Source organism: Mobula hypostoma, chromosome 8 (assembly GCF_963921235.1).
Source record: "Mobula hypostoma chromosome 8, sMobHyp1.1, whole genome shotgun sequence".
Classification (NCBI taxonomy): Eukaryota; Metazoa; Chordata; class Chondrichthyes; order Myliobatiformes; family Myliobatidae; genus Mobula; species Mobula hypostoma.
Window position 1 is genome coordinate 157197838 of NC_086104.1, and position 12743 is coordinate 157210580.

General features: G+C 44.8%; 1 protein-coding gene across 1 annotated transcript in view; it reads left to right on the plus strand.

The window, feature by feature from the left end:
* Window positions 1-3091: 3091 nt before the first annotated feature.
* The window catches only part of LOC134351230 (pyroglutamylated RF-amide peptide receptor), a 65281-nt gene continuing 55629 nt past the window's right edge, over window positions 3092-12743 (plus strand). Inside the window, exon 1 of the mRNA XM_063057335.1 lies at window positions 3092-3419. Within this exon, the coding sequence (XP_062913405.1) occupies window positions 3092-3419 (328 nt within the window). The remainder of the gene's footprint in view (window positions 3420-12743) is intronic.

Here is a 12743-nt window from a genome sequence, read left to right on the forward strand (position 1 = left end):
TGAAATGGAAGCTTTGGAGAGGATGCAGAGGAGATTTACCAGGATGCTGCCTGAATGAGAGAGCAAGTCTTATGAGGGCAGGTTGAGTGAATTAGAGCTTTTCTCTTTGGGGTGAAGATGGATGAGAGGTGATTTGATAGAGCTGTACAAGATGATAAGAGGCAGAGCTCACATGGACAGCCTGAGACTTTTTTCCAGGGTGTGAATAGTTAATACAAATGGGCATATTGTAATTTTAAGGTGATCAGAACAGTACAGCACAGGAACAGGCCTTTCAGCCTTCAATGTTATGCCGAACTACCTAAAAAGTAAACCAACCCCCACCCCCAGAAACTAATCTCTCCTACCTACGCGATGTGTTGCGCGGGACGGAGCAAACCCAAACACAAGACACTGGCACGGAGACTGAGTTAGGATGCAGACGAGGGTGTGAGAGTGGCTGGAGCTGAACGGCAAACAGGAGAGTGAACAGGAAAGCAGGAGGCAGGCAGAACTTATCTTGATACGGAGCGTAGAAAGGCAAGCCATAGACAATACTTCTCTTGACACGGAGAGACGGAGTTACACAGGTAAACCTCGGCACTGAAGGAAAATTTAGGATGCACAATCCCTAAGCAGCCAGGAATGTTAATCACCACACTGGCTAGAACAACAATCTAGCAATGAGTGGATGGAAAGCCGGGGTTTTTATGCTGCAGGTCTTGATGAGAACCAGGTGTGTCGCTATCAAAGGGAATCAGGAGAAAATGGGGAATTAACCGTCGGGACCATGACACAATCAAAGGGAATCAGGAGAAAATAGGGAATTAACGGTCGGGACCATGACACAATCAAAGGGAATTAGGAGAAAATGGGGAATTAACGGTCGGGACCATGACACAATCAAAGGGAATTAGGAGAAAATGGGGAATTAACGGTCGGGACTGTGACACATTGTCCATATCCCTCCATCTCCCTCACATTCATTTGCCTACATCTCTTAAGAGTCTGTCTAACGTATTTGCCTCTACCTCTGTACCAGACGGCGCATTCCAAGCATCCACCACTCTTTGAGTAAAATATTTACCCCTCAGATCCCTTTTGAACCTTCCCCATTTCACCTCTGGTATCAGGTATCTCTACCCTAGGAAAAAAGATACTCCCTGTCTACTCTGTCTGTGCCTCTCATAATCTTACAAAACTCTATCAGCCTCCACCGCTCCAGAGAAAACAACCCAACTTTGTCCAACCTATTGTGATAGCACATGCCCTCAAAACCAGGCAGCAACCTGGTGAACTTCCTCGGTGCCCTGTCCAAAGTCTCAGCAGCCTGCCTATAGTGGGATGACCAGGGCTGTGTGCGTTACTGTAGATATGGCCTAACCAAAGTGTTCAGAGGAAGGTATATGAGGGTTGTCAGAGGTAAGTTCTTTACACAGACAGTGGTGCGTGTCTGGAACGCTCTGCCAGATACATTAGGGGCATTTAAGAATCTATTAGAGAGGCACATGGCTGATAGAAAAATGGAGGGCAATAAGCGGGAAGGGTTAGGTTAATCTTAGAGTAGGTTAAAAAATCGCCACAACATTGAGGGCGGAAGGGTCTGTATTGCCTCATAATGTTCTATAGTTTATGCAAAGCCATCTTGTCCTCACCACTGAATGTGGTGGTTCTTTACTAAACAGAGGAATCTGCACTTGCTGGCTGCACCCTGCACAGGTGTGTTATTTGTAAACACAAACCATAAGATACAGGAGCAGAATTAAGCCATTTGACCCATCGAGTCTGCTCCGCCATTTCCCTCTCAGCCCCAATCTCCCGCCCTTCCCCCGTATCCATTCATTCCCTGACCAGTCAAGAACCTATCAGCCTCTGCCTTCAATGTACCCAATGACTTGGCCATTGACGCATTTCACTGAATTTTTCGATACACATGAGGTAAATAAATCAGGATATGAATCTGAATCCAGCTGCTGGAGCTGGGCATTGTCTGTTGATCTGGATTCCAGGGCCCGCCGTCTCTTGCCTCTCCTGAATCCTCTCTGAAGTTGGTACCTTCTCAAGCATCATGGCCAGAAAAAGTCCCCCCAACCCCCACTGCCCGCCAGCTTTTATCTGTTTTTCAACCCAAGTTGTTGGGAAAACAGTGAAGTGCCCAGTCTGGGATCTTCATCGTTTTTTATTAACGCCCTAAAGAGCTGATGTTAAACTCGAGAGCGGGAGGAAGCTCTCTTCGATCGCTGACTGGAAGCCGAGATCGAAGCAATTAGTTAGGAAAAGTATTTGAAACATACTGGGATTTAATTGAACTCGAACAGTATTAAGAGTGGCTGTCGTAATCATAGCGGAGACTGACTTTCGCGGTGAAATTTAACCTACTCTTGCAGGAAAATTGGACAATTGTCGGCAATTTCATCTTGTGGGAGACCGTGTCTCTGAATGCTGTACTGTCAGTAGTCATTGGAGGTGGGGCGGGGGCAAAGCACCGCCTTCCACAGCAGGCTAAGGGCACGGAATGAATTCGGGAGGCAGTGCGGGGACTGGCGTTATATATAAAAGGAGGAGATTGATGCATCGAGTTGCGCCAACAGGAGTGAGGAGCTGTATTGCAGCCGTGTCCGCGCGTTGCGGAGACCTCACGGGTGCCGGGGAAAGTTGGCTTTGGGTGCTCGGGGGAAGAGGGCTTCCCCTCGCATCGCAGCCGAGGGACCTGCACCGTTCGAGGCAGTTTGGAGTGAGCGCTGCAGAAGGTGCAGGTATCTCTAGGATTTGCACAGCTGGCTGAGGAAGCCGCACATCTGCCCTCTTCTTGCCAGAGCGAGCGACCGGGCCACCGCACCGATCGCCGGACAGCAGTCAGTTGAGTTTCTCAACCTCGATCGCATTTTGCGGCTCAGTCTGGACACGGATCAGCTTGGCTCCCCGGTATTGGGAGAGAGGTGCATACTTTGGGTGAAAGGCGCTAAAGCACACTAGACTTTATTTTTCGACATACCCCACGACCTTTTGTGCTTCGTGTACAATTTCTTGCCCGCCAGTGCCAAAGTTCACAAGGTCGGGTATCAGGCGAACCTTCTGGAATTCACCTGCGCTCTTCCGCCTTTAGTCCGAAATGAATATCACTTCAGAAGTACTCCAGCACTGGCTGAAAGCTTGGAACCTGTCTCGGAGAGAGTTCATAGAGACCTTTAACTTACAGCCGTTGGTTTACGTGCCGGAGCTACCGCTCAGCCTGAAGGTCCTTTTCTCCGCCCTTTACCTGCTGATCTTCATCTTGGCTCTTCTTGGCAACTGCCTGGTCATCCACAAGAACGTGAAGGTTCCCGCCAAAACCTCCAGCTGTGTCTTCATCACCTCACTGGCCGTCAGCGATTTGCTCATCTCCGTCTTCTGTGTCCCGTTCACCCTTCTCCAGCACCTGTCAGCCAACTGGATCGCTGGTGAGTATTCTAACTCCTCTCCATTTCCCTGGAATCTAGTCAAGCCATCTTTACTGTCATTTAATTATATGCATGGAGCCGCCAAGTGAGACAATGTTTCTTGGGACCGGGGTGTTAAGCTCAGTAACACTCGTATAACAAAAATAAAATCACTTGACTGTGCTGGGGCAGAGGGATATGTCAGAATCACTCATATACAGCCCACTCAGTGGCCACTTAATTAGGTACAGCTGCACACCAGCTCGTTAATGCAAATATCTAATCAGCCAATCACGTGGCAGCAACTCAATGCATAAAAGCATGCAGACATGGTCAAGAGGTTCAGTTGTTGTTCAGACCAAACATCAGAATGGGGAAGAAATGTGACCTAAGTGACTTTGACTGTGGAATGATTGTTGGTGCCAGACGGGGTGGTTTGAGTATCTCAGAAGCTGCTGTCTCCTGGGATTTTCATGCACAGCAGTCTCTGGAGTTTACAGAGAATGGTGCGAGAAACAAAAAAAAAATATCCAGTGAGTGGCAGTTCTGTGGGCAAAGATGCCTTGTTAACATGAGAGAGGTCAGAGGAGAAGGGCCAGACTGGTTCAAGCTGACAGGAAGGCGACAGTAGCTTGAATAACCGCACGTTACAGCAGTGGTGTGCAGAAGAGCATCTCTGAACTCACAATGTGCCGATCCTTGAAGTGGACGGGCTACAGCTGCAGAAGACCAGGAACATTCACTCAGTGGCCACTTTATTAAATACTTTCTGTACCTAATAAAGTGGACACTGAATTTGTTTTTTTGTGTGGCAGCAGTACAACACAATAAAATAACTATAAACTGTAGTACTGTATATACAGAAAATTTGGTAAGGCCAAATTTGGAGTATTGTGTACAGTTTTGGTCACCAAATTATAGGAAAGATTTCAACAAAATCGAGAGAGTACAGAGAAGGTTTACTAGAATGTTACCTGGGTTTCATCTAAGTTACAGAGAAAGGTTGAACAAGTTGGGTCTTAATTCATTGGAACGTAGAAGGTTGAGGGGGGACTTGATAGAGGTATTTAAAATTATGAGGGGAATAGATAGAGTTGACGTGGATAGGCTTTTTCCATTGAGAGTGGGGGAGATTCAAACAAGAAGACATGAGTTGAGAGTTAGGGGGCAAAAGTTTAGGGGTAACATGAGGGGGAACTTCTTTACTCAGAGAGTGGTGGCTGTGTGGAACGAGCTTCCAGCAGAAGTGGTTGAGGCAGGTTCGATGTTGTCGTTTAAAGTTAAATTGAACAGCTATATGGGCAGGAAAGGAATGGAGGGTTATGGGCTGAGTGCAGGTCGGTGGGACTAGGTGAGAGTAAGAGTTCGGCATGGACTAGAAGGGTCGAGATGGCCTGTTTCCGTGCTGTAATTGTTATGTCGTTATATGGTTAAAACAAATAAGCAGAGTAAAAAGAGAGCAAACCTGGTCCAGGTCAATGAGGGTCCTTAGTGATAGATGTCACATTCCTGAGGCATTGCCCCTTGAGGATGTCCTGCATGCTGGGGAGGCTGATGCCCATGATGGAGTGGCTGAATTTACTTCCCTCTGCGGCTTTCTCCAGTCCTGCGCTTTGGAGTCTCCGTACCAGAGGGAGATGCAACCAGTCAGTATGCCATTCTGGATACAGTTATACCGCTGTTGACCACGTGATGGTGGAAAGTATCGGAAAACTTCAAAAGATTGGCTTTAGTTGCCACCTGTATATCTAAACATCGAAACAGACAGTGAAATGCATCATTTGCGTCAATGAATGGCATAGTCCAAGGATAGTCTGGGCGCAGCCCGCAAGTGTCGTCATGCTTCCGAGACCAACGTAGCATGCGTGCAGCTCACTAACCCCAACCCACACATCTTTGGAATGTGGGGGAAACTGGAGAATGCAGCATAAGAAATAAAATTGATGATCTTGAGATTCAGCTATGGATTGGCAAATATGACATTGTGGCCATCTCTGAAACTTGGCTAAAGGATGGCTGCCATTGGGAGCTGAACGTCCAAGGATATACAGTGTATCAGAAAGATAGGTTAGTAGGCAGAGGGGGTGGAGTGTTCCTGTGTATAAGAAATAATATTAAATCATTACAAAGGGATTACACATGGTTGGAAGGTGTGGCGTCTCTATGGGTTAAGTTAAGAAATGGCAAGGGTAAAAGGACCCTAATGGCAGTTGTATTCAGGCCTCCAAACAGCAGCTGGGCTGTGGATTACAAATTACAGCAGGAGTTAGAAAAGGCGCGTCAGAAAGGCAATATTATGATAATCGTTGGGGATTTTAACATGAAAGTGGATTGGGAAAACTAGGTCAGTATTGGACCTCAAGAGAGAGAATTTGTAGAATGTCTACTCTAAGGGATGGCTTTTTAGAACAGTTTGTTGTTGAGCCCACTAGGGAATCAGTTGTGCTGGATTGGGTGTTGTGCAATGATTTGGAGGTGATAAGAGAGCTTAAGGTTAAGGAACCCTTGGGGAAGAGTGATCACAATATGATGAGTTCACTTTGAAATTTGGGAAGGAGAAACTAAATTCCAATGTGTCAGTATTTCAGTGGAATAAAGGAAATTACAATGGCATGAGAAGGGATATGGCCAAAATTGACTGGAAAGGGACACTAGCAGGAAGGATAGCAGAGCAGCAATGGCTGGAGTTTCTGTGAAAAATAAGGAAAGTGCAAGACAGATACATTCCAAATAAGAAGAAATTTTTGAATGGCAGAAGGACACTACCGCGGCTGACTAGCGAAGTCAGAGCCAAAGTAAAAGCAAAAGAGAGGCCATACAAGGAACCCAAAGCTAATGGGAAGATAGAGGATTGGGAAGCTTTTAAAAACTTGCAGAAGGAAACAAAGAAGGTCATTAGGAAAGGAAAAATGAATTATGAAAGGAAACTAGTGACTAATGTCAAAGAAGTTACTAAAACTTTTTTAAGTATATAAAGGGTAAAAGAGATTGAGGGTTGATATAGGACCAATAGAAAATGATGCTGGAGATATTGTAATGAGAGATGCAGAGATGGCAGAGGAACTGAATGCATATTTTGCATCAGTCTCCACAGTGGAAGACATCTGCAGTATACTGGACATTCAAGGGTATCAGGGAAGTGAAGTATGTGCAGTGAAAATAGACTGACAAGGTGCTCAGGAAACTTAATGGCCTGAGGGTGGATAAATCTCCTGGACCTGATGGAATGCACCCTCAGGTTCTGAAGGAAGTAGCTGGAGAGATTGCAGATGCATTAACAATGATCTTTCAAGAATTGGTAGATTCTGGTATTGTATCGGATGACTGGAAAATTGCAAATGTTACTCCTCTATTTAAGAAGGGTGGGAGGCAGCAGAAAGGAAACTATAGACCTGTTAGGCTGATGTCAGTGGTTGGGAAGTTGTTGGAATCGATTGTTAGGGATGATATTACAGAGTACCTGGAGGCACATGACAAGTTAGGCCAAAGCCAGCATGGTTTCCTGAAAGGAAAATCCTGCCTGACAAACCTACTGCAATTTTTTGAGGAAATTACAAGCAGGGTAGACAAAGGAGATGCAGTAGATGTGGTGTAGTTGGATTTTCAGAAGGCCTTTGACAAGGCGACGCACATGAGGCTACTTAGCAAGATAAGAGCCCACGGAATTACAGGGAAGTTACTATCATGGGTGAAGCATTGGCTGATTGACAGAAAACAAAGTGGGAATAAAGGGGTCGGTGTTGGGACTGCTGCTTTTTACGATATATGTCAATGACTTGAACTATGGGATTAATGGATTTGTGGCTAAATTTGCCGATGATACAAAGATAGGTGGAGGAGTGGGTAGATTCTGGAATGGTTCTGGAAGACCGAAAAATTGCAAATGCACTTCACTCTTCAAGAAGGGAGGGAGGCAGAAGAAAGGAAACTATAGGCCAGTTAGACTGACCTCAGCGATCGGGAAGGATTTGGAGTCAATTATTATGAATGAGGTCTCAGGGTACTTGGAGGCACATGATAAAATAGGCCATAGTCAGCATGGTTTCCTCAAGGAAAAATCTTGTCTGAGAAATCTTTTGGAATTCTTTGAAGAAACGATAATCAGGACAGACAAAGGAGAATTACTTGATGTTGTGTACTTGAATTTCCAGAAGACCTTTGACAAGGTGCCTCACATGAGGCTGCTTAACAGGCTATGAGCCCATGGTATTACAGGAAAGATTCTAGCATGGATAAAGCAGTGGCTGATTAACAGGTGGCACAGAGTGGCAATAAAGGGAGCCTTTTCTAGCTGGCTGCCAGTGACTACTGGTGTTCCACAAGGGTCTGTGTTGGGACCAGTTCATTTTATATTATATATCAATGATTTGGATGATGGAATTGATAGTTTTGTTGCAGTTTGCAGAAAATATGAATATAGGTGGATGGACAGGTAGCTTTGTGGAAGTAGAGAGGCTGCAGAAGGACTTAGGCAAATTAGGAGAATGGGCAAAAGAATGGCAAATAGAATACAGTGCTGGGAAGTGTATGGTCATGCACTTTGGTAGAAAAAGAGAAAGGGTTAGCTATTTTCTTAATGGAGAGAAAATACAAAAAAAAACTGAGGTGAAATGAGACTTGGGCATGATCCCCTAAACATTAATTTGCAGGTTGAGTCTGTGGTGATGAAAGGTCTTGGCCTGAAATGTAGACTGTTAATTAGCCTCCATAAATGCTGTCTGACCCACTGAGTTCCTCAAGCATTTTGTATGTGGTACTCTAGATTTGGGGAGGTGAGTGGAGGTATGTCTGTACCTAAGGAGGTGCAAAGTGTTCCTTCCTTCTGCTAGCCTGCAGATCACCCTTGGGCAAAGTGTAGCATCTGCTTAACCCCCCACTCAGGGTCACATGAAGCCATGGGACCAAGTGGTGAATAGTCGTATGGGCAGCTAGTGCATATCAAAAATCTTGGCTATGTGACCACTGACACCAGGCAGACAATCTCGGAAGAGCATTGATAATGGCTGGGGTCACCCGTCTTGTAAAGACACTGCCCAGAAGAAGGCAATGACAAACCACTTCTACAGAAAAATTTGCCAAGAAAATCATGGTCATGGAAAGACCATGATCACCCACGTTATGCAACATGATATATAATAATGATGATAGCTCTAGAATTCCAACATCTGCGGACAGTCTTGCGTTTATGAAACCAAAGCCTTTGTTTTCAAGTTCTATCCTTGTGATTCACATTCCCCTTGTAATCAATTTGCTCTTGATTAAAAATTGTACACCAATTAGCTATTTTCAATACACAGACTATGTATATGTCACCTTAACTCAGTGACAAGTTATGTAAAAATGCTGTCAAATTAGGGATACGTGACGATTCTAACTACTGATGTATTCTTATTAGAGTAGGATTGAAATTTATTCTTCAAATGCAAGTTTCATAAATTAGAATGGCTTTGACAATATTATGTCATGTTCTCCAATTACCTTGAACACAAACTGAGAATACTGGGTACATTTAGTATGGGAGGAAGGATATTGATAAAGTTATATTAAAGGGATTAATCAAAGCAAGTGTTTGAAGAACTAATTAGATGAACTCAACTAGTCAGGCATCGTCTATGGAGCACAGTCCTGATGAAGGGACTCAGCCTGAAATATCGACTGTTTATTCCTCTCCATAGATCTTGCCTGACTTTCTTAGGAGTTTGCAGAGATTTGGTACGACGTCTAAAACTTTGACAAGCTTCTATAGATGTGTAGTTGAGAGTGTATTGACTGGCTGCATCACAGCCTAGTATAGAAACACCAATGCCCCTGAAAGGAAAATTCTACAAAAGGTAGTGACCCAGAGCATCACGTGTAAAGCCCTCCCAGCTATTGGACACATTTACATACAAAGCTGCTGCAGGAAAGCAGCATTCATTATCAGGGGCCCCCACCACCCAGAGTATGCTCTCTTCTCACTGCTGCCATCAGGAAGAAAATACATGAGCCTCAGGACTCACACTATCAAGTTTAGGAATAGTTATTACCCCTCAACATTCAGTCACTTGAACCAAAGGGGTAACTTCACTCAACTTCACTTGCCCCATCATTGAAATGTTTTCACATCCTATGGACTCTTCATCTTATGTTCTCTATATTTGTTGTTTATTACTTATTAACCCAGATAAGTGTGAAGTGGTTGATTTTGGTAGGTCAAATATGATGGCAGAGTATAGTATTAATGGTAAGACTCTTGGCAGTGTGGAGGGTCAGAGGGATCTTGGGGTCCGAGTCCATAGGACGCTCAAAGCAGCTGCGCAGGTTGACTCTGTGGTTAAGAAGGCATACGGTGCATTGGCCTTCATCAATCGTGGAATTGAATTTAGCAGCCGAGAGGTAATGTTGCAGCTACATACGACCCTGCTCAGACCCCACTTGGAGTACTGTGTTCAGTTCTGGTCACCTCACTACAGGAAGGATGTGGAAGCCATAGAAAGGGTGCACAGGAGATTTACAAGGGCGTTGCCTGGATTGGGGAGCATGCCTTATGTGACTAGGTTGAGTGAACTCGGCTTTTTCTCCTTGGAGCAACAGAGGATGAGAGGCGACCTGATAGAGGTGTACAAGATGATGAGAGGCATTGATCGTGTGGATAGTCAGAGGCTTTTTCCCAGGGCTGAAATGGCTCCCACAAGAGGTGCTGGGGAGTAGGTACAGAGGAGATGTCAGGGGTAAGTTTTTTACTCAGAGAGTGATGAGTGCGTGGAATGGGCTGCCAGCAACAGTGGTGGAGGCAGACATGATAGGGTCTCTTAAGAGACTTTTAGATAGGTACATGGAGCTTAGAAAAATAGAGGGCTATAGGGAAGTTGAGTAATTTCTAAGGTAGGGACATGTTCGGCACAGCTTTGTGGGCCGAAGGGCCTGTATTGTGCTGTAGCTTTTCTATGTTTCTATGTTTTTATGTTGCTATTTATTTATTTTTGCCTTTGCACAGTTTTTGTCTTCTGCATTCTAGATGAATGCCCAAGTTAGGCGGTCTTTTTTTTATAGACCCCCCAGTAGTAACAGAAATATCGAGGAGCAGATAGGGAGGCAGATTCTGGAATGGTGCAAGGTTTTTGATAAGGTTCCCCATGCGAGGCTCATTCGTAAGGTCATGAGGTTTGGGATCCAAGGAGACCTTGCTTTATGGATCCAGAATTGGCTTGCCCATAGAAGGCAAAGGGTGGTTGTAGATGGTTCGTATTCTACATGGAGGTCGGTGACCAGTGGTGTTCTGCAGTGAACTGTTCTGGGACGCCTACTCTTTGTGATATTTGTAAGTGACCTGGATGAAGGTGGGTTAGTAAGTTTGCTGATGACACAAAAGTTGGAGGTGTTGTGGATAGACTGGAGAGATGACAGAGGTTACAGTGACGTCGATAGGATGCAGAACTGGGCTGAGAAGTGGCAAATGGAGTTCAACCCAGATAAGTGTGAAGTGGTTCATTTTGATAGGTCAAATTTGAAGACAGAATATAATATTAATGGTAAGACTCCTGGCAGTGTGGAGGATCAGTGAGATCTTGTCGTCCGTGTCCATTGGACATTCAAAGCTGCTTCGCAGGTTGACAGTATTGTTACAAAGGTGTATGGTGTGCTGGCCTTCATCAACCATGGGATTGAGTTCAAGAGCCGTGAGATAATGTTACAGCTACATAAGACCTTAGCTAGACCCCACTTGGAGTACTGTGTTCAGTTCTGGTCACCTCATTACAGGAAGGAAGTGGATACTATAGAGAGAGTGCAGAGGAGATTTACAAGGATGTTGGCTGGATTGGAGAGCAGGCCTTATGAGAATAGGTTGAGTGAACTTGGCCTTTTCTCCTTGGAGCGACGGAGGATGAGAGGTGACCTGATGGAGGTGCATAAGATGATGAGAGGCATTGATGGTGCGGATCACCAGAGGATTTTCCCAGGGCTGAAATGGCTAATGTGAGGGGGCATAGTTTTAAGATGCTTGGAAGTAGGTATAAGGGAGATGTCAGAGGCAAGATTTTTACACAGAGAGTGATGGGTGCATGGAATGTCAGCAAAGGTGGTGGAGGTGGATACAATAGGGTCTTTTAAGAGACTGTTAGATAGGTAGACGGAGGGCTATGTGGTAGGGAAATTGTAGGCAGTTTCTACAGTAGGTTACATGGTCAGCACAACAATATGCCCCGAAGGGCCTGTAATGTGCTGTAAGCATCTATGTTTCTTTCATTGATTCTGTTATGGTTGTTATTCTATAGATTTATTGAGTATGCTCACAGGAAAATGAATCTCAGGATTGTATATGTTCCTATACATGTACTTTGCCTCACAGGTGGATAGGGTAGTTAAGAAAGCTTATGGGGTGTTAGCTTCCATAAGTCGAGGGATAGAGTTTAAGAGTCGCGATGTAATGATGCAGCTCTATAAAGCACTGGTTAGGCCACACTTGGAGTACTGTGTCCAGTTCTGGTCACCTCACTATAGGAAGGATGTGGAAGTACTGTAAAGGGTACAGAGGAGATTTACCAGGATGCTGCCTGGTTTAGAGAGTATGTATTATGATCAGAGATTAAGGGAGCTAGGGCTTTACTCTTTGGAGAGAAGGAGGATGAGAGGAGACATGATAGAGTTGTACAAGATAATAAGAGGAATAGATAGAGTGGATAGCCAGCGCCTCTTCCCCAGGGCACCACTGCTCAATACAAGAGGACATGGCTTTCAGGTAAGGGGTGGGAAGTTCAAGGGGGATATTAGAGGATGGTTTTTTACTCAGAGGGTGGTTGGTCTGTGGAATGCACTGCCTGAGTCAGTGGTGGAGGCAGATACACTAGTGAAGTTTAAGAGACTACTAGACAGGTATATGGAGGAAATTAAGGTGGGGGCTTATATGGGAGGCAGGGTTTGAGGGTCGGCACAACGTTATGGGCCGAAAAGCCTGTACTGTGCTGTACTATTCTATGTTCTATAATAAATTTACTTCAAACTTCGTTGATTTCCTCCAGCATTATATGTGACTTACTTCACCAGATTGTTTGCTATAGTGTCAGAGTCATGGAAATCTACATTAAACTATCTACTCCCATTGTCCTGCACCTGGACCATAACCCTCCATATCCTTTCATCCATGTAATTATCCAAACTTCTCTTACATGTTGAGATCAAGCCCACATCCACCACTTGCACTGGCAAGTTCCACACTCTCACCACCCTCTGAGTGAAGAAGTTCCCCCTCATCTTCCCCTCAAATATTTCACCTTTCACCCTTAACCTGTGACCTCTAGTTGTATTCTCACACAACCTTGATAGAAAAATACCTGCTTGCATTTACCCTATCCATACCCCTATTAA